Source organism: Neolamprologus brichardi, chromosome 15, assembly GCF_056152115.1.
Source record: "Neolamprologus brichardi isolate AB-2024 chromosome 15, ASM5615211v1, whole genome shotgun sequence".
Taxonomy (NCBI): domain Eukaryota; kingdom Metazoa; phylum Chordata; class Actinopteri; order Cichliformes; family Cichlidae; genus Neolamprologus; species Neolamprologus brichardi.
Window position 1 is genome coordinate 30,523,777 of NC_142118.1, and position 22,817 is coordinate 30,546,593.

The following is a 22,817-nucleotide window of genomic DNA, read 5'->3' on the forward strand; positions in this document are numbered from 1 at the left end:
TGCCAGAACCACGCGACTAGTCACTAGTTGAGTTAATAAAGAGACCTGAGAATTTCGATCACTCAAATCTATAGCTAATGCTGTGTTGGTTGCCACAGTCCTACTTGCTTATGACAGTGCAGGCAAATCTCCACTAGCAGCACTATCTAAGCTGAGCATGTATCATGCATCTGGCGCAAGCAGCATTAGTACCCCAGTTTGTCTCCTTGTAGCTGACAGACCTCCAGCTCTGGCTGTGGTGTGGGCGTAAAGCTCATTCTCGCGTATAGTCTGGCCACAGCAGTGCAAATATTGATCTCAGAGCTAGTGGGAGGAATAAGGAAGTAGTCCTGATACATCAGCACATTGATGTTTTTTTCTGTCAGGCAACACATGAAATAGGACAGGAAATGCACAAACCTTAATATCAGTTCCGCTCCTCTTGCAAAATGCCAAAGAAACTTTACTCTAGTCTAGATATGATGTGGCTGTGGTCTAAATAAAGATTTGCCATTCATAATGTTAGCTTTGGAGCTGTTTTTTAGGCGCATGCAATAGTGATACCAGTACATGAATAAGATGCCACATTAAATTTTTGTAACTGGTGCCTTTGTTACCTTACCATCTCCAGGCAATTGTAGGCAGTACATTAGCATCAACTGAAATAAAGTACTCTTTGGAATTATAGTTTAATGTTGTAATGGAATCAGAAATATGGTGGTAAGAACATCTACGTAGGCAAAAATGGAAGAGCCTTGTTTCAACTAGGAGGATGTTTGTTTATTGCTTTCCAGTCCATGCTTTATAGGGGCAATACATCTAAAAACACAGGGCTGTCTGGGACACAGAAATGACTCCAGTGACTCTCGTCTTTGAGGCTTTGCATAAGTCCTGGAAGCACAGAGACATTTAGCATCCAATGGTAATCTGCAGAATTCTTGCAATGTTGACTTTTTAGCCACTGGCAAACCAGTGTTGTGATGTTTTGTACCCACATTCCCAGTAATAGTTTGTTTTTGGATTTTCTGTGATGAAGTTTGACACACTTTTCTTATTTGCCAACCTATTTCTTTATATCTGTTTCCTCTGCAACTCATTATTTTGACAGTTAAATGTCTGATATTGTTTTTAATTTGCAGTGGCACTGCAGAGTGCTCTGAGTGGGGCAGAACAGTTACCAGTGAATGCCTCAACATTATCATCATCTTCATTAAATGCTGACTAATGGCATGCATGGGAAATTCTACTCTACAATCTAATTTATAAGCATGTGAGATGGGATTAATTAAATGCATGCAGAATTATAAACTGCACATTCCAGTATAAAATCCAATTTTAATTTGGATTACATGAGAGGCAAATATTACACAGACTTATGCCAGAGGTGTCAACTAGAGACAATTTTAGGGAATTGCTTTAGCTTTTAAAGAAACTTCCAAAGCAAATACATTTGTGTGGGTGTAAAGTGAGGGTTGTGGTGGATTCTGCAGGTGGAACGCAGACCACAGTGAACTGTCCCACTGTGGATCATCCATCGAGGTGTCCCACTCAAGCTTGGCTAGCAGGTGTCCTCATGGTACCTGCGTGTTGCTGAAACTAAAGAAATCAAATCAACTTTATCCTATACCTTATGCATTTTTTTAACTTCCTACACACACACAAACGTTGGGGACATTTTTTTGTTGTATAGTATCTTGCCCATTCACATTTTGACCTGCAAAGTGTAACTGAACAAAGCAGGGACCAAACCACTGAGCTCTCGATAAAATCCGACAAATTGCTCTTCCTCCTGAGCCCCAGTCGTGCCCATGTATTTAATACAGATATTATTATTTCAGTCCAGATCACTACAGCCAAAGAGATTTCTGGAAAAATAAACAACTCACACCAATGAAGAATTCTAATTTTACCTATTCTAATTTTACCTACTGATTGCATTTTAGCGTGTGTAATGTTTCACGTTCACCTGTTGAAAGGGATTTTTTTTTTTCCGACTGTGGTCAATTGCTTCATCATAGGAGGTCATCTGAATGTTGGGATTTTCCCACTGATATTGTTTGATCTTTACCCGAAAATATAAAGAACCTCGAGGTGGCAGTTGTAATTTGGCACTATATGAATGAAATTGCATCGAATTGAATCAAATAGCTTAATTGGCAACATCTGTAGTTAGTGGAGACAAAAGGAAATGCAGTTTAATATTACAGGCCAGACAGTAATTGTCTTCTTCTATCATTCTGTCATTGGCACAGAGCTGGTTAACTCTCTAAGAAGTTGGAGGTGTTTATTCAAATGAAGAGCTTCAACAGTGCAACATTAAAAAAGTAAATTACCACATCCTGCTTTACACTGAAGGCACTGGCATGAGGCTGATACTGATCTGCAGCAAATGGAAAAAACAAAACAAAAAAACAACAGCACCTGCTCATTGTTATTTTATTAATTTTTTTTATCTGCCTCATTTCACATCATTAAAAAGACATTGAGTCATGTTCATCTTGCTGTTTTCATGTTCTGGATTGTTCATATTCAGAGAAGCAGACAGAGAGGGTGATGTTGCACTGAAGACAACAGTATAAGCAGTCAGACAAATTTTAGTGCATGGTGTGCAGACGCTCCAAAGTTGTGAGAGAACTTGTCTCTTCTCTAGTCGAAAGCATCACATAAGTAATATTTGTATCCTGAATTTGAGACTGGAACATCAATTATTATTGTTTAACAGCACACGTCGCCCATGCCTGGCACCGCTGCTGCTGATAACAGATGAGCCCTACTTTTCACTCTGTACCCCATTTCCAGCATAATGACCCAGAGAAGTAGACTAAGGGTGGGGAGGAGAGCTGCAAAGAAATGTAAATCCAGAGCAGTTGGCTGTGAATTTATGACCATGGCTGAAGCGTACTCTGTCATCCCGGCTGTGCTGCTGAACTCGTTAGTGCGGTGGAGTGGTTATATTTATCCATCCCCTGTGTACTAGTGAGTAGTCGAGAAAGAAAGTATTACAAGGTCATGGCATGCTTGTTCTTCTTCGCCTGTTTTGGCCAAAGATCCTAGAGTAATCAGCACACGGTCCAAAGACATGAATGTCGGGTTAATTATTGATTCTACATACAAAGAAGAAAGAAAAATTCACTAAATCGTTAAATTAGGCTTGTAGTTTAAATAGCTTGTGTGCCACATATAAATATCAGTCCGTTCCACATTATGGTACATAATCCTTCTAATCACAGACGAGGAGTCATCTTGCCCTTGGCTTTGTGTGAACCTGGCTGCTCCTGATGTTTCATAGGTCTGCCTGTTTTTTCTTTGAGGCTGGAGTTGTCATGCCCTGGAGGAGCACACTGAGCTGAGTGTGGCCTTGAAAGCTTGCGTTATTATTTATTCATGTGTCTGCATGCAGATGTCGAGTCGAGATGAGGGTCCCAGGCAGCTCAGAGGGCTGTACCTCTAATGAGGAAACTCAAACCTTTTCCCTCTCCTAGAGACAGACTGAGATCTAAATTTGCTCTTCAGTGAGAAGTCATTTTGATTCTGTCATGGGTAGGCACAGTGCTTTATCCCCCTGAGTGCAGCACTTGCACCAGGTGATGCCTCAGCCACCACTGTACACAATCTGGTGGAGAAACAGAGGTGAGCTGCCTCTGCCGTACCTCTGTCTGTAGTCATCTAAGTGTCCAAAGGTCTCAAGGGAGCTGCCGAGCTCCAGCGGCCAAGTATAGTAGAAGCATGGAGCTGCATCTCTCTCTCTAGTCTCTTTCTCCTTTGTTTGACTTTATTCTTCCCGTGCTCCACTGAGGAAGCCACGGAGAGAGAAAGGGAAGGGGAGAGGAGAAAGGGAGAGCTGCAACTCCTCTCATCCCTGCCAAGCTCTCTGGCTGTCTTCCTCTGGCTCTTTGTTATGCCTCTTCTCTTTCACTCACTGCCTAAAGCTACAGCTCTCTGGTGCAGACAGATACCACTGGGGTGGATCTGCCTGTGATATGCTTATTGTAAGGTCTGCCATCACCTAAGAGAGAGAGGCTGCCTTATTGTTGCTCTCCAGACTGAGAGAAAGAGAATAAACAGATACAAGCTTGATTTCTTGTCATATCAGGGACCAAGCTTCTGGTGGCTTTCTGGATTTGATTCTCCTGGCCTATTTAAAGATCTATTTAGCACATTAATTCTTTTGTTCAGCAGCATAAGAGGACGGCTGCTAAGTAGTGCAGATACTCATGCACCCACAGTTCACCTGATACTGATTTAGATCAGGTTGACAAGTCACTGCCCCTCTCAATCTGTCAAACTGGCACACTTCCAGGTACTAGGGGACAGATGGAGGGGGACTCTTTTCTTGGATCACCTTTGCCCCATCTGCTGAGGATGTGCTGTGTGTTAAATATGAGGCACAGAGAGCTGAAATCTCACCAAGTCGCTTGTTCTCAGGCGTGTGGAGTGGGGCTTTTTTGCCATCTTGTGGTCAGATTTAGAAACTGGCCGACAGCAAGCAAACCCAGAGAGAGAATCGTTTACCTGGTAGATTAATTTCAAAATTACTAGTAAATTAAAATGTAATCCTTCATTAATCTCGTGATGTGTAACAAAAAACAAGTTTTAAGATATTAATAGAGATTTTATTGTTAACTGTTGTGGGGTTTAAATTACGTTCAATTTTAAAATTTTGAAACTGTTTTTTTTTAATCATTAAAGAAAATAAACAGTGCAAATTTAGGAACTACACGATATATATTATTTTATAGTTCTAACATAAGTAAACATTAAAGGCATTCTTCTGCATTTTTGTATTGTTTTTACTTTATTTTTATAAACTTTTTCAAAGAGAAAGTAAATGTCAATCACATCAGTCAAATAACTATACAGAAGGTTTACGGTTCATTTGTGTCCACCTTTGGTTTATTTATTTATTGTTCATTAGTTTTTTGTTTGTTTGTTTGTTTGTTTTTGATATTCAGAGGGTTCTCATAAGTCATATCAAAAGACAAGTCTCTCAAGAGGGAAAGGCAATTTTCTTATCCAGAAACTCATTGTCAGCCCCTAAGTAGAACGAGATGGTGATAGTATTCATAATGAACAAACAAGCGGAAGTTAGTTTTTTAAGTATTCTGTCCCAGACTGGTATGATATCCAAGTATTTTCACTTACTTGCAGTCTTAAGTCTCCTGAGGAAACAGTCAGGTGTTCCATGTTAACCTTAAACTATGTAATACTATACATTTAGGTGAAGAAATACTCATCGATCCATTTTTACTGGTAAAGTGTGTCAAATGCCACCCAGTGGAATTATCATGCTTTTCTTTCAGCTTTTAAGTTATTGGATTCTTTCTACTAGATGCCTGAAGATGTTGCAGTGTAGATAGATAAGTTCTTGGAAGCTTTTATTTCCAGTCCCAATAAAGACTGGAAAGGTATATTTATTTATCTTTGATCTAAACGCTTCACAATTAGGGTTACACCAGTGAGTCAAAATGCACAGCTGTGCTTCTCTGTGCTAATCCTCTGTGCAGAGCACAGACATCCCCCCTTTATCCGTATGTAGTCGTAATGCCTGAAATTTAATCCTTGATTCTTGCTCTCCCCAAATGAATGTTGAAAACAGCAGTCGCCTCAAGATGCTTAATATTCAAGGTAAAGACCCTACAATAACAGAAAGGACGCAATTGTCATTTCTCCTTTAATTATTGCTGATAAACAGTTTATTAGCTAATCATGATTAAAAAAAGAAATATTAGTGTAGGCAATGTATTCATTTTTACCTCACAGCCATAAAAGGCTAATGAGTTATTGTTGTCACCCTGCTGGGCGGACAGCGTGGGCACCTAATTCTGTGAATGCAATGACCTGAGAACAACGTAACATCATCTATTATAGGTGCATCTACAAAAAAATCTTACACAAGTTCAAAACTAAATAAATAAGAGTCAAAGGTCAGAGGTCAGGTTTTTTGAAAATCTTATGATTGTAATAACTCAACTTCAAATTGATATCATAGGTGCATTTACTAAAACTCCTGACATGTTCAAATCTCAGTGATCTTGACCTCAAGGTCAGGGTAACTTTCCAAAAACCTTGTGAGTGTGATAACTTGAGAACAAGGTGACATAGAATTCTGAAATTAATACCATAGATATGGCTAATAGGAGGCTGAGGAGTAGCACTGACAGTTGCTAGTATTTTTTTTACAGTGGTTATGCATGTTTGTTGGTAGCGTTATTGTTCAGTCCCTTTAATGTCAACTGTTAGGTCAGTATAACTGTATTCATAAAAGATGACAAATTCTTCAAGTATTTGAATTGAAGGATTTGTTATTGTTGCCTTTATAATTACAGCTTCCTTTTTTTGATGGTGACAATTTTGAGTATTATGTATATTTACTTCCATGTAGGATCCACATAGATCTGAGTAGACTTCTATCCAAATAGTACATTAGAACTAATACATTTGGTAGTTTTATTAAGTTTAGTAATAGTGGGAAAAAATGTCATCACCACATAAAAAGGTTTAAAAGACTAGATGATGAGAAAGGTTAATCATTCTCATCATCTAGTCTAACAACCACTAACTTTTGTCTCTGAGCAATAACAATCAGAACAGTGTATATTAAAAAACAACTGTTGGTTCCATCCATGTGGTCTATGAAACCATGGGAAGTGCAGCAGAAAATGTTGGCTATTCTCGTTCTTTCTTTGTGATCATGTTCTTTGACATTACATTACAATCTTCAAACCTTCTTGATTGGTGTGTCAGTTAGACACAGGGAACACTCACTTAGTGTCTTTGTTTCTTTGAAATCCCCGTAACTTCTACTTGATGTGGCTCTATCAGCACTGGCGTGATGTCAAACCTGCTGTTTCCCAGGAGTGATATCTTAGTTTCCCTGTAGTTGTAGTTTACACGTTGCTCTTAACGCCTAGACAATCTGAAGGTACTCCCCTCTTTTTCATTTTTTCCTCCATTGGCTCAGGTGTGCCAATGTAAATGAAAAAAAACACTCTGAGCCCTAGCATCTGGGAACTGAGTCCGTTTTCTTTAAGTGGTTTTTTTTGGTGGTATGAGTCTTTCTTTTCATGAGATTTGGTCAGGTACTCTTGATCCACAAACTTTCTTCTCCCATTTTGTAGAGTCTTGTCTTTTTTGCTATTCTTTGGTTTTATATTCCAGGAAATAGGCACAGACAGACACTGGTTTGGAGCCTTAGGGTGGTTTGGGTCCCAGTGACTGGCGTCAGGACTGAACACCAAGTATCATGACTTCTAGTCTATCCAGTAAATCCAGGTCCAGCTTTTATTACACCTACACATTTTTGTTTACCCAGCCTTATATTATCACATCAAACTACAGTAAGATCCACCATAGCACAGATACTGATCTTAGTATATCACAAGAAAACATAACATGCAAATGTTATGTGTATGTGTTGCTTTCAGTGATTTATAGATCAAGGACTTATTTACTTGTATTACATATCTTGTTAGGGCTTGATGTGTCCGGGTCCAGGTAGACGAGCATTGCTGGAGCTCCTGTACCCAGATATGCGCTCCAGCATGTAGTTTTGTCAAAGATTTGGTATCTTTGTTGTACTGAAACCTCTGGCATCATTGGCATGCCACTTTCTTTGCTTGCAGTTTGTTCTAGGGGTCACTCTGGGATTGTAGGTATTTCACTGTTGTTGGCAAGACGCAGTCTGCTGCTCATGAAGGATGATGATTTGGGCTGGCAACTTCAGTCCATTGACAGTAGTATTCTTGTACTGTAGGTTGAAATAGGGGTCTTTGTTGTCCTCTCTGGGTTTTGTGCAGATCCAATTTGTAGTTTAAACTGTCTTTTTAGCTGAAGCATTGGTCTGGGGGCTTTGAGGACTTGCTGTGACATGCTGAAAATCCAATGACTCTGCAAACTTCTCATGAGCTGTAGCGTGCCCCGTTGTCACTTCAAACTGTTTTTGGGAGGTCATGTCTGCCAAATACTCCCTTTATTTTGTGGACGAGAGCAGCTACGGCGATGTCATCTTTGGATTTTTCGACACCCAACATCCAGAAAAATATTATAAACAAATAAAGCTTAATGCTGAACATTGAGGATTCTGATTGTTTCTTTGGTTAAAGAAGCAATTGTTATTGCAACTAGATGAGGTCATGACCAACAATGACCAAGCTAAGAGTAGGAAACACTGCTGATGGCTAACTAACCGGACATAGTGATAGTGGACAAGCAGAGGACCAGTGACAGATCTAACTATACCAAGTGATAGCAACATCAAGTTGCTCTAGTTTGGATCCCTGGATCTCTTTAACATTGTCAGGGAAATGTGGATGTACTAATTTGGTGATTAAGAAAATGTCTAAAATTTTGTTTTCTTGATTCTAATCTGTTGGAAAGTCCCTTTTACTCTGCCGAAGCTGCGGTTCCCAAACCCAGAAGACAGCAAGAACACTTTGATCTGGGACAATCAAGCAAGCAATTTCCACAGTGACATTAATAGGCTAGTTAAATGTTTCAATGGATCCATTTTAAAGTTTCAGAGCTTTTCTAAGTCATATTTCTAAGCCATCACCTTAGAAACAAACAGCAGCACAGAGGGCGCCCTTATTATTGATATAATTAACTAGAAATAAAATGTTATTGTAAGACCCTACAATAATACATACAGAGAAAAACCCAACAATCATGTGACCCCCTATGAGCAAGCACTTTGGCAACAGCAGGAAGGAAAAACTCCCTTTTAACAGGAAGAAACCATCAGCAGAACCAGGCTCAGGGAGGGGCGGCCATCTGCTGCGAACAGTTGGGGTGAGAGAAGGATGACAGGATAAAAGACTGTGGAAGAGAGCCAGAGATTAATAACAAGTATTATTCAGTGAGGAAGCAAAAAGCAAAAAGTTTTAAACCTAATCATAAAAGTAGAGATAGTGTCTGTCTCCAGAATCCAAACTGGAAGCTGGATTCATAGAAGAGCGGCCTGAAAACTGAAGGTTCTGCCACCCATTCTACTTTTAAATACGCTATGAACAACATGTAAGCCTGCAGTGTGAGAGCGAAGTGCTCTAATGGGGTGATATGGTACTATCAGGTCATTTAGATAAGATGAGGCCTGATTATTTAAGACCTTGTATGTGAGGAGCAGGATTTTGAATTCAATTCTGGATTTAACAGGAAGCCAATGAAGGGAAGCCAATATAGGAGAAATATGCTCTCTCTTTCTAGTCTCTGTCAGCACTCTTGCTGCGGCCTTTTGGATTAACTGAAGGCTTTTCAGGGAGTTTTTAGGACATCCTAATAATAATGCCCAGATGGACGATAGATGATCACAAATAGGACTGGTTTTTGAGTTTTCCAGCTGGGCTGGACAAAGCTAAGCATCAGGCTTTCCAGTGAATTAAAAGTCTGTTTTGGTCTTTGGTTGATTAATTAGCTGGTGTGGAAAATTGCTGCCACACCGCCCCCTCGACCTGTGCTTCGAGGTTTCTGATAGTTGGTATGACTCGGGGGGTGTTGATTCATTTAAGCTAATAATCACCCTGCTGTAACCAGGTTTCTGTAAGGCAGAATAAATTGATTTGTTGATCAATTGTTAAGTCATGTACTAACAGAGACTCTAACAGAGGAAGAGAGACACCTAATGTTTAATAATCCACATTTCACTGTTTTACTCTGTGGTGCAGATGTGGATACTGTATTGTTCTTTCTTTGTGATTTTTTTTTCTTTAAGGGGATGGGGTTTGGGGGGGTAACAGGAGGAGAGAAGCTGCAGAGAGGCGTGTAAGACTGCAACTCTGCTTCCTGGTCCCAACTCTGGATAGTCACGTTTTGGTTGTTTAATAAATTTGGCCAGATTTCTAGAAATAAGAGCTGCTCCATCCAAAGTGATGGATGAATGCCGTCTCTCCTAACAAGACCAGGTTTCCTCCAGAAAGTTTCCCAATTATCTATAAAGCCCACATCGCTTTTTGGACACCGCTCAGACAGACAGCGATTTGCTAGAGCACTCATTTCTTCTCCTTTTTACAACAGTGTTGCATGTTTCTGTAACACTTTTTATGTTGTTTATATATAATGTCTCTGTAGTAGATGGCACTCATTAGGTTGGCTGCATAATATTCTTTCACAATTAGTTTGTTTCAAATTAACATTGCCCATATCCATTCATTTTAGTCTTTAATCTTAGTTATTTGTTTAATTGTGTAGTCATTAACATGTTTGCTTAACAAGCAAAGGTTGCTGATATGATTCCAGCCAGCGAGATAAATCCCCTTTGGAGTTTTATCAGTAATGGCATCCCGGTGTAAAAACTCTCAAATCAAACATCTGTCGCAATGAAGCAGCTGAAAGTAGCTTTTTTGTGCTTTTTCTTCTATTTTGGTTATTTGTTTAAAATTAGTTAATTAAAGTCTTAAAGTATTCAGTCAGTTTATGATAGTTTAAAATAAAACTGAATGTAGAACTAATGTTAAATAATTAATTTGGTACATATCAGACTCCATACAACAGTAGGAAAGTCTTTGGTCTTAAAGCTAAAAAAAAATGCTTATCCCTTTTGTTTTTATTTTCCTTATTTTGCCAGGTCAAGCTTCCTTTTCCTGTAGATCAAATCACAAATCTTCCAAGGAATGACTTCCAAATGCTGGTGAAAATGCACAAACTGACTTCAGAGCAACTTGAGTTTATTCATGACATCAGGCGGCGGAGTAAGAACCGCATCGCAGCACAGCGTTGTCGCAAGAGGAAGCTCGACTGCATCCTCAACTTGGAGTGCGAGATCAGAAAGCTGGTGAGTGGATTGATTGTTCTAACACACTGTCATTAGCTGTCACCCAGTGAGAAGCTGCTCTCTTCTTTGGACACGGACTCACCTTAGTCATAACCATTTCATTATAATCAGTAACATTTTATTCTCCTCAGCACTTTCAAACCATTACATTGCTCTCCAATGACTGTTCACTGGAGCCCTAACCCTGCTGTACTCTCTCTGTGCAGTCAGATTGCGGTGGTCCCCCGTTTTCTTTCTGTGTTTATTTATTCTGATGCTTAAACTGAGCTGATCCTGTTCTTCTGCAAGGGATCCCTCTTCTACAGAAGCCATCCGTCTGGGTGTCACTTCTAACGACAATGTTTGTTGTGTTGACTTACTAACTAGACAACCTCCCCACCCCACTCCCCGAAAAAAGATGTTCCTAGGCACCCTCTTTTATACTTTTTTGTCCATTTGTCTCCCTTTCTCTTTCCTCCTCTTTGGACATCCAATCAGGCTGTTTACATATAATCACCTGATGTCCAGCCACACCTTATTATCTTCACCCACTTTTAACTAGGGCAAAGGTTACTTCATGAAAACCACTTTATCATATTTTTATCTTTTCTATGTTATTCTCAAATTTAAAGATTCCATTACATATGAGCATTCAGTCACATATCAATATAGTTCATGTTTCACTCAGTTTATGCAATCTTACTTAGATTTCATTAGCTAATTCTTACATTGATTTTTACATATTCTCTTTTGATTCAAATACATTGTTCTCTTCAAAACTCCTTGTTTGCTGTTCACAATGTACTCAGTACAGTTTCTTTTATTAAATCATACATTTAGGTCAGACATTCTTTTGGATCAGTGGCTCTTTGGAATGAAGTATAATTAACTATCAGCAAAATCACAGATGAATTATGGTTCTGTATTCATCTATTACAACACATAATACCATTTCTTGTGTTCAAAATCATGTAATGTAGCCGCACACAAACAGATAGGATATCTATCTCCTGACATTGGACTCATCTCTGTGCTTGTCCTGCTAGACCTCAGTGCAGCCTTTGATACTATTGACCATAATATCCTATTAGAGTGATTAGAGCATGCTGGTATTAAAGGTACCAGACTGCAATGTTTTAAATCATACTTATCTAACAGACTTTTTCATAGAAATAGAGCGTTATATTTACACACTAAAATTAATAATAGACTTCCACAGGGTTCCGTTAATGCTTCTCTTAAACTCTATCATTAGAAGGCATAGCATACATTTTCTCTGCTGTGCAGAGTATCTATCAACAAAGCCAGATAACGCACACGACCATCAACATAATGACCTTTAATTTCCTGCATCTAAATTCAGATAAAACTGAGGATATTGTACCTAAATATCTAACCAGATGCTTAATCTGGATGGCAGTACCTTGGCCTCCAGGAACACCATGAGGAATCTTGGATTTGTTTGAGGATCAAAATAAAGAAATAAAAAAAGAAGACTTTGAGGGGACCATATGGATATGTCCGTCAGTGTGCATATTAAACAAATATGTAGGACTGCTTTCTTCTATTTTGGCAATATCTCTAAAATTAGAAACATCCTGTCTCAGAGTGTGTATTTGTTCTTCACTCTTTCTGTGTTATCAGAATCAGAATCAGAATCAGAATCAGAATACTTTATTAATCCCGAAGGAAATTAGGGACACTAATCTGCGTTAAATCAGTGTTAACATTCCCAAGCCTGACTGGAGCAGCCCAAAAGCAATGGTGAGTTGTGGTTGACTTAAGACACAGTCTTTCATTGCTGTAGTTGTAGGTTTAAGTGACTGACTTTGACTGAGATTGTCATCTATTTGCCTTACTGAAACAGAAATCCTAAGAGAAGTGCTGGGCAAAAATGCACAGAAGAGAAAAAAGTAGTTTGTAAAAAGCGAGAGAATGAATGGAAAGTTCAACAGGCAATGAGTGGAAAGCTTTTTTGTAGTGCTGTACTCTTGTGCACAGACTTATTGATTGCATCTTGAAATGAGTCATAACCTATGTATGTGTGTCTGTGTGTAGGTGTGTGAGAAGGAGAAGTTGCTGACTGAGAGGAACCAGCTAAAGGCATGTATGGGTGAGTTGTGGGAGAACTTCTCCTGCCTGTCACAGGAGGTGTGCAGGGATGTTCAGCTCAGCCCCGAGCAGGTCCAGTCGTTACACCACTACTGTCCCATGCTGCGCCCCGCCATCTCCACTGCCAGCAACAACACTGCCCACGAGCCCAAGGCCTCCCTCAGCACCAACACCACCACCAGCATTGACCTTACCACCCACTCGGGCTCAGCCACACCAGAACCAACCTTTCACGGTTCACCCGGGCCATCGGAGAGCGACCCTGACGTGGCTGTCAGAAACAGGGCAGACAAAGATACAAACGGCCAAGACGCCACCAGCTTGTATACAAAGTCAGGGCCACCGGTGGAAAAATCCAACCAGACGGTAACGGTGGATTTTTGCCAGGAAATGACTGACAAATGTACAACTGACGAGCAGCCGAGGAAGGACTGTACTCAGTAGTGGTCGTTCTCTGTTTTGTTTTCTTTTTCATTATTTAATTTTGCTCTTCTGACAAACCCTCTCTCAGGGTTGTTGAGACAGTCAGCATCTGCCAGTGTTCAGTGAAAAACAAGCTTTGTTTGTATTTATATCTTTTTTGACGGTCGACACTAAAGTTGTCTTAACAACAGCAATACTGTTCTCCAGGAATTCTCCTATTACCGTGACAGAGTGGAACTTCTCACCAAACCCTTACGATGGTGCTATACTTGCCCCGGCAGCAACCTCTACAGTGGAGACTTTGTTCTTCATGTGTCACACATCACAACTCAAAGTCAAACCTCATTGGACCTAAACTGCAGCTCGCTTTGTCTCTCTGCATACCAGCAGTATGTCAGTTCCTGCCTTTGTCTTTTCCTCTTCTCTCCTTGCCACTCTGTCTCTCTCAATCTCTTCTACCTCTTTCTGTCTCACTCTGCATCTCTCTCTCTGTCTGTTTCTTCTTTCACTATATCTGAGTGACACTTTTGGTCACAGCAATTCAAACTCAGGAAGAAAAAAATCCTCTGAATGTTCAACCTAATTCATGAAAAATGAGAAAACGGCTTCTGTACACACAGAAGTTGCAAACTGTAAAATGTTCATATGCAAAAATGTCTTCAAACGTCTCTCATTTGTATTGCTGTACAGAAGAAATTTGTACAGATTGTAACCGAAAACATTCCTCCTATGCCTTCCACGTGGAATTGAAAGGAGAAAAAAAAGGCTTTTGCAGGCAGTTAAATGGCTATTTTTATTTCCCACTCATCAGCAATACCATTGTATTTGGATGTTGTACTGGTGACTTTCAAGTGCTTGTTTGGCAGAAGTGTATATAGCATGATGACTGTAACAGTGATTTTGTACAGCTAGACGCCTAGATGTTTCTTTTTCACCGGGGTTATAACAAGGGAAAAATTGTTGCTTTGCTGTTTCCTGTCCTGCCTAATGAACGAGGGGAGCGTTCTTATACTCAGGAGATCAGCTCGATACACATTTAGACACAGTACACACAGGCACGCACACATCGACACACACATTTTGAGCCCCTTGCATGTATAATTGAAGATGTGTTTTTGAGAGCGTGGCTCAGGCTGGCTCTTCTAAATCTTCGACACCTCTTTAAATGTGAAAAAAAAATCCTTGTTTTCTTTTCGTTTTTTAAGGAAACGTATTTGTTCCCAGAACTTTAATATATCCTATTTGTTTATACACAATGTTGTCATTTGATGATAGGAGACAGCAAAAAGCCTCTCCGATTTTTTTTTTTTTTTTAATTTATGTTGATTACGATAAAATTGACTAATGAAAAAATGAAAAAGCATACAAACATAAATCACGCACTTTTTTCCTGGCCCCCTTACGCCCCAAGTGAGGGTCTTTACTTCAGACTGCTTAAAAGTCAGAGACTGGAGCACTTAAATTGGCAAGAAATATCTATGAAGAATATAAAAATATGCCGAAGGAAGCTAATATTTCATCTTACATTTTTATTTCTTTAGAAATTGAATAAGCTAATTCAGTTCCTTTGACGTGAAAGCAGTGTGTGTGTTGTTCAGATGATTGAGTAGCAATCATATAAGATAGTAAAGTGTTTAACCTACTTGTGCATTTGTTTTAAACACCCTACTTTGTAATGTGCATGCATGCTACCTAATAGCTATAAACCTAGTTAGTTGGTTTAGCTTTTTTTTTTTTTTTTGCTTTGTGCATTCTCTCTGGAACATTCTGCTATAAAAATGCATTTTCACATTTCTATATATAAAGAATCTGAAATATGTCAACCCTTGCTAGAGGCAGAAGTAGCAGAGCTCCACACTCCAGTGCAAAGGTTGAATGAAAATGTTCATTGCACTTTAAAGCTCCAATCCAAATTAGCACTCCCTATTAGCCTAACAGGGCTGTGGTTCATGTTTTTACTGTAGTTTCTTTCGAATGTTTCCTATAAAAAAGCTATGCTTATGTTAAAACAGATGAGTATCTAATACAGTACTTTGAAAATGAAATCCCTTAAAAGCTAAATTTAATGTTAAACTCATTTATTAGCATAGTTGAAAAGCTGCTCTGTTGTCACAAGGGGTCACCATAGCAGGTAGCGCCGCACACAACCTCAAAGAGGATCCATGTCTCCGGCCAGCGACCTTTCACGCAAATGTACAATCAGTAATTATGGAGACACACAAGCTTATTTGCATTTAAAAGCTTACTTGAACAAAATATACTCGTTTGAATTTTTTATGAGCCACTGATGTTTTCACGTTTTCAAGTTTTTTCTGTTGTCTAAACAATATTGCCCTATTTTACTGCTTCCAGGCTAGCTGAAAGCCACTCAGCTGGCTTTGTGATACTAGAAACCTAATTTCCTCCATGCATGTGTGAAAATGCAATAGTTATGTAAGAAGTAAATTAAGTCATTTTAAAACTTTACTTTACAGCTTTACATTTTTATTAATAAAACGTGTTTCTGTTTGTTTGTTTTCCAAATAACATGTAATACAAGATGCTAAAGAAATAGATTATAATTTTACTTAATAAAAATATGTTCCAGGTTTTAAGAATCTATAGCTAATTTGCCATCCATAAACATTTCCTCATTAGGTTATCAAAAATTAAATAAATATTAGTGTCCATTTTATATGATCATTTGAACCTATTTAAGTGGGCCAGTAGCTTTTGATAGTGCTGTAAAAGGTATATGAAATGTATTTTATCAGGTTATACAGTGGTGCCCTCTTCCTGATTTCCTTTTTTTTTTAAATATTTTTGTCACAATTACACGTTTCAGATCATCAAACAAATTTAAATATTAGACAAAGATAACACAAGATGAGATTTTTGTCCAGTCTCTTTCTTCTTATTGAATCATGAACATGTGATGGACATGTTTAATGTTGTTCTGGGTTCTTCTGTTACCTCCTGGATGAGTGCTGGGAGGTCACAGATCTGCTCTTGGAGTCATACTGCTAGGCCGGTCACTCCAGTTAATCACTGTTCCATGTTTTCTCAATTTGTGTATGATGGCTTTCACCGTAGTTACAAAGACTTCAAAATAGCTTTGTAACCCTTAACAGACTGACAGACGTCAGTTACTTTGTTTTTCAGCATTTTCTTTAGATCTTGACAGTCTTTTAGCCAGCTTCACATTGTCAGACAGGTCTGTCAGTAATCAGGCCTGAGTGTGTTTAAACTGAATTCAGCTTTTCAAAAAAATGTGGTTAATCACTTTTAATTCATGATTTAAAAAGAGGGGCAATTATTTTGGATAACTTTTCTACCTCTATCAATGAAATCATCATTTAGCTTACTCAGGTTATCTGAGCTTACTCAGGTTGTCTTTATCTAATATTTAAAAAAAAAATTGATGATCTGAAACAAGTGTGACAAATATGTAAAACACTAGAAAATCAGGAAGGCTTCAACGTGTTTCTAACGTTTTGTTTCAATTGTTCTCCCTGTGGCTCCGTATGTTTTCTTGAGGTATTCTAGATTCCTCCTCAGTTAAACTGTGGGCATGAACTGTGAAAGCCCTTAAAGACTGGAGACCTTTTCAGGGTGTACATCACCACTCACCCTCTGACAGCTAAGATGGGCTCCAGCCATGCTGCAATAATGAATGGGCTAACCAGTTGAGAGAATGGATAGATATTCAAGTTATCAACATAAAATAAAAACACAGAAAGGGGAAGAGTAAACTGTAATAATATATAATTTGACATCAAGAAAAGTAAATAATATTAATAATTGAATTGACTAAAACATGTCATTTAAATTTGTACAACTAAAGTGATTTATTCATTTTCATAACCTTTTTTTATTTTAGAGGTGACAGGAAATAGTCATCTAATTACACATGCAGGACAAATAGAGGTTTAAAACAAAATATTGGTTGTTAAAGTTCGGGCCATTCTCAACATCTTTTAAGGTAATGTTGACCCTCTGTTACAAACAAACAGACCCTGAGTAGTATGAAATGTTTATCACTCTAAATATGTAATTTTTCAAAAGCAAAAAGTTTGTTTTCAGTAGTTGCAAACTTGTAAACACTGCCTACGTTAGCTACCTGCTAATAATTTCAATGCTGTCTTCGCCCTGTTTTGGTTGTACAATCAAGTTTTAATCACAATTCATTTAATCGCAAAAGTAATTTCTAATGTCACTTTAGTTTACTTTAGTGAACAGAATTTTAGCATGGCATTTGGGGGATGTTAATATACCGAGCATAGCAATTAGCCATACTAGCCTTTTTGCTGATTTTGAGGGGTTTTTTATTGTTTTATATCCAAATGTTTCGAGGATTGGGGCTTTAAAGTTTGCATGACATTTTTTGGAGTTCTCCCCATGACCTTTACTGATGTAAATCCTAGATGTAGTTTGAATGATGACCTTGTTTGTAAGATAATTTCTGTTTCACAGCCAGACAGAGAAAGTGTAACTGTAGTTTAAAAACCTGTTTTAAAATTGTTCAATCGTCCCTGTTTTGTACAAAGACCCACACATGCACACATATGATCACATACACGTACACGTATTGGCACAGAATGAGTGTGGAGCAATAGTGACTCCTCTACAACTGAGCTTGTTTCTTGTTTGTTGAACTGTTTATTTCTAATTTGTTCTTTTATTTGCGTGCACATATTTACTAAAGCAGAGCAGTATTTTCCCATGTTAGCATTCTGTCACATTCAAACAAGAGAACTAAAGTGAAATAATCGACATATTGACATTTTCTACAAACATTATGCAACTCTTTTTCTAATTCTTTTGATTTGTTTAGAAACTGAGGAAACCTCTTTATATTGCTGTTTGCACACAACGAATTCAAACAGCTGTCTCATGGGAGACGATTAATTCCAATATTATCACAGAATTTCTCTGTGTTATTAATTTAACTTGACATTCCCATAGAGGGAAAATGAACGAGGACACAACACTCCCTGTGCATGGTCCAAATTATGGGAATCCTCAGCAAAAATGGTGAGATAATTTAAACATCTTTATTTAACATTAACGCAGCACAGTTTGTACCATTGCTATCGCTAACACTGCTGTTTAAAATGCCACAACAACAAAAAAAATGCTGTCTTGCCTCTAGTGGTATCAACCCACACAGATGGTTTTGGTTTAATTTTGTCCAGATTTTAGTGCATGTGCTTTTCCCTGCACTCAACTATAATGGAAACAAAATTTCAGTCATTCATTGCATGATAATAATGCGATGGTAAACTCTCAAACACTGACATGTCAAACCAAAGCTATCTGTAGAATTGGGAAATGTTTTATTGTTATTTGGGTGAACCATCCCTTTAATATCTCAGGGTGCCAAGCATTTACACCTGCTCTCTGCATTGTACTGAAGCAGACTTTTTTTTTCTTTGTTTGTTTTTACCTGCTTTGTTTGTGCATCAAACTAAAATTTCCTTCAAGCGGTTTTGATATCATTTAACCTTCAGTGCTAATTGAAACCCACACCACTCTGCCCCGCCACCTCCACAATTTAAAAACTCACACACACTTACACACACACATAGCCACTCTCTTTGATGCGCCATTGTCCAGCTAGTGGCCAACAGTCTATTTCAGCCCTCTGTGGCTAATAGCACACAATGAATTAAACTATGCAGAACAAAGGCAGATGCACAGTCGATCATTCTCTGCGTGTTCACAAAAAATATGAATTAGTGCAGCTTTAAAGTGATTGAACACAAGTAAAATGAATTATGAATCTGATATTTTGCTAAATGAACTTTTCCTGTATATTTTTTACAGTCAAACAATGTGTTTATGGCCATTACATCAGTTTTTAATTATGTGCACAATTTTGCTGTTGTTGTAGCTCTTTTTGGTTGTTTTTTAATTTTGGATTTGTTTTGTTTTGGGGGTTTGTTGTCATTGCTTCTCTGAAACAAACACTGGCTTTTTAACTCCAAAGGTTGTTCTATTGAAGAATACGAACAAAAACATGCCTTTCTCACAGATTGTTCAACTTTCTTGAAAAAAAAAAGAAAAAAAATCTGGTTTCCTGGTCGAGTGCACAGGTTGAGATCACTGAGTAGAGTATAAATATAGAATATGTTTACAAATAGGTGTCATGTCACATTTGATCAATTTTTGCCATGTAAAACTTGCTCGGTTCAGTTGAACCGATTCTTGGTGTTGTGGAAGAGACAGAATGAGTTTCCTCACCTTGTCTTTAATCCAACTATTGGGATGGGTCAGCATTACATGGATACAAGTGCACCTCCAATATTTGCCTTAGAACTTGCAGAGGCCATAGTTCACATTTAAGTGAAGCGAGTGTATGCAAGGGCCTGAGCCCCCATCCCTTAGTCACCAGTGCGGACTTTCTCACACTTATCTACCTGTGAAATCCTTCATACCTCTCATAACTGGTCAATGACTGTATCAGCAAACTGCATCAGGTGTTTTTTCTACATGCTTTTTACACAGATTATATGGATTATTGTATTAGTAGGTGCATCATTTTTAATGTAATAGCTCTTAAGCTTGTAGGTGTTGTTTTTTCTCTCATTTTTCTAAATGACTGTTTTGTGTTAATATTGTCAATTTGAAATTACTGTCATTTGCTTATTCTCTACTAAGAGTTCTTACCTAATTTTAAATGCTACATGACCCTAATTAATTAAATGACTTAATAACCATTGTAAATACGGTATTGTGAGAACCCCATTTTCATTCATTTCTATTGCTAGTGTTATATAAATGATTTTTTTTTTGTCTAGACACCATTTCTCTTTAAGAAATAAAGAAACATGCATATCATGTGTTGTGTGTTGTTTTTCTCTGTTTTTGGTCAACATTTGAGGTAAATGTCTCCTTACCTTTAATTATTCCACTCAACAATCTTTGTGTTTAAACCTTTTCACTTAAAAAACACATTTAAATTACTTTAGCTGATAGTATGCATACATCTACATCTTTATACATCTACTGCTAACATTTTCATATGCTACTTTAACACCAGCAGATTTGAGCATTGATCGAAAAAAATAAAAAGGTAAATCTGCATGCTGTGGCGACTGTAACTGAATTTTAAATTCAGTTTTAGCTAAACAGTGCCTGAGTGTGTGTGTGTGTGTGTGTGTGTGTGTGTGTCTGTGTGTGTCTGTGTGTGTGTGTGTAAATTCCCCACTCGTCCTGTGGACAGTCTTCATCCTTCAAGCTCAGGTCCTCTATTGTGTAGTATCCTTTCTGTTCCCAGGACTGCATTCTTCTGGACAGAGATCTCAGATATCATTTGTGGCATCTGCTGTAGCTGCTCACCCAGATTGGTGCTTAAAGCCCTGACTGCAATCATTACCATGGGAACTATTGTTGCCTTCGACTTCCACACCTTATTTAGCACTTTTCTCGGGCCTTTGTATTTTGCTAATGTCTTGTGTTACTTTGTTCTAATGTTGCTATCACTTGTTATATCTACATCTGTCACTGTGCCCATATCCCTCTGTTTGTCCATAACTACTATGTCCAGTTGGTTAGCCATCACCAGTTTGTCTGTCTGTATCTGGAGGTCCCACAGGATCTTAGCTTCATCATTCTCAACCACCCTAGAGAGCGTATCTTATTTTGACCTTGGGACTTCCAGGCACAGATGTTCCTGTATACTATGATAGACAGCTTTTTATGGTGCTCCATGTATGCCCTGCCTGCTAGCATTGCACTTGCACTCAGCTGTTATATGCTTGATTGTCGCAGAAGCATCTTTATACATCCAGTACTGCCATGATTAGTGTCACAAGGATCTTTCTTGTTTCATTCTGGATAGTCGTTCTGACACTCACAAGTACTGTACTGTAAGCCTCCTTCCTTCCACTTACAGTACAGTCTCAGGATACTGGTATAGGAGTGAAACCCTCCATAGTAAGGAGCTTCCTTCTCTTGATGTCAGTGGTTTCTATCTCCTCCTTTTGCCATCCCAGCAGGGTATCTGATTATTATTAATCAGATTCAATTATTAGGCCCCTCTACTATGGGAGGTGTATACATGAGTATGTAAAAACAATAATCAAAATACACATTCCATGGATTCAAAAAATGATATGTAGCCAGCTAGCTAACTAGACAACTAGTAGTTTATTATAACATTTTTTAAAATGTGTGGTTTGCATTCACAAGGAGATATGGGAACCTAAACAACACAAAGTTCAAAGAATGTATTTTTCTCTCGCAGATGGTAGTGGTACCACGTGATACTATATCTTCAACAGTGACAGGCAATATTTTAGCTTCACTTTTGCTTTGTACACATTTATATAATACTAATAATAAGCCATAAACGCCAATTTCAAGAATTCTTTCTCTTTTTTGCAGTTTCAGATTTCCCTACTATTTCCTGTTTATTCTAACAAATATCTTCGAAGACTTTTAAACTGATTTGATAAACACATGCTTTGACACAAATAGCATTTGAATTCATGCCTGAATTCTCCAAATTCTCCAAAACTACCCACAAAGTAGCTCGCAATTTATAGACAGAGCAAATAAAATAAGTACTGAATATGTCATTAATTTTCTAAATAATTGTATCTCTAAAGGTACTATTGATATGAAATTCCTACTAGATGGCAGTAACAACCCATCAATTCCACACATGCAAAGAACTCAGACCACATGTTGATAAATTAGTGGTAATAATGAGAAATGATGCTGTGAAAATGTATTGAACACGCAACTGAAATGAATTTAATACCTCTTACAAAAGCTGTTGGTGGTGATGACAGCTTCAAAATGCCTCCTGTATGGAGCAACTAGTTGCATGTATTGCTCAGGTGTGATTCTGGTCCATTTGTCCACACAGTCTTCAAATCCTAAACCAGACCGTTTGAAATAATGATACCTGCTGTTTCAAGTAGTCCTTGGACAACTTTTTTGATCATTCTTTTCATTCTTCTGGTAAATGGATTGGTTCTTATATAGCGCTTTTTCTACACTATCTGAGAACTCAAAGGGCTTTACACAACTTGCTTAATTCATGCATTCACACCAGCACTTTTTTCTATGCCCTTTTTGTCAAGAACAACTTGGGGTTAGTATCTTGCATTTTTCCCAAGGATATTTGGCATGCAAACTGGAGGGATCAAACCACTAACCATCCGATTAGCAGATTACACAGCAGATGGCCGCCCCTCCCTGAGCCTGGTTCTGCCGGAGGTTTCTTCCTGTTAAAAAGGAGTTTTTCCTTCCCACTGTCGCAAAAGTGCTTGCTCATAGGGGGTCACATGATTGATGGGTTTTTCTCTGTATGTACTATTGTAGGATCTACCTTACAATATAAAGCGCCTTGAGGCAACTGTTGTGATTTGGCGCTGTATAAATAAAACTGAATTTAATTGAGTTCAGATGACTTGGTTTACCGTCTGAGCTACATTCACCTTCTGTCTGAAATCTTGAGGGAAGCACTTGGTAGCGGCCGGTTTGTGGTGACATTTGTTCTTTCCTCTTTGCCCCCAACAGTGCTCACTGGAACCTTCAGTAGTTTAGTAGTTTCTTTAGTAATTTCTTC

General features: G+C 38.3%; 1 protein-coding gene across 4 annotated transcripts in view; it reads left to right on the forward strand.

Annotated features, from left to right (window-relative positions):
* bach2b (BACH transcriptional regulator 2b) overlaps positions 1–20,075 on the forward strand; it is a 98,632-nt gene extending 78,557 nt beyond the window's left edge. For all 4 annotated transcript variants that reach the window (XM_006796252.3, XM_006796254.3, XM_006796253.3 and 1 more), the window contains 2 exons: positions 10,538–10,744; positions 12,782–20,075. In XM_006796252.3, the coding sequence (XP_006796315.2) occupies positions 10,538–10,744; positions 12,782–13,279 (705 nt within the window). In that variant the 3' untranslated portion in view covers positions 13,280–20,075. The remainder of the gene's footprint in view (positions 1–10,537; positions 10,745–12,781) is intronic.
* Positions 20,076–22,817: the final 2,742 nt, after the last annotated feature.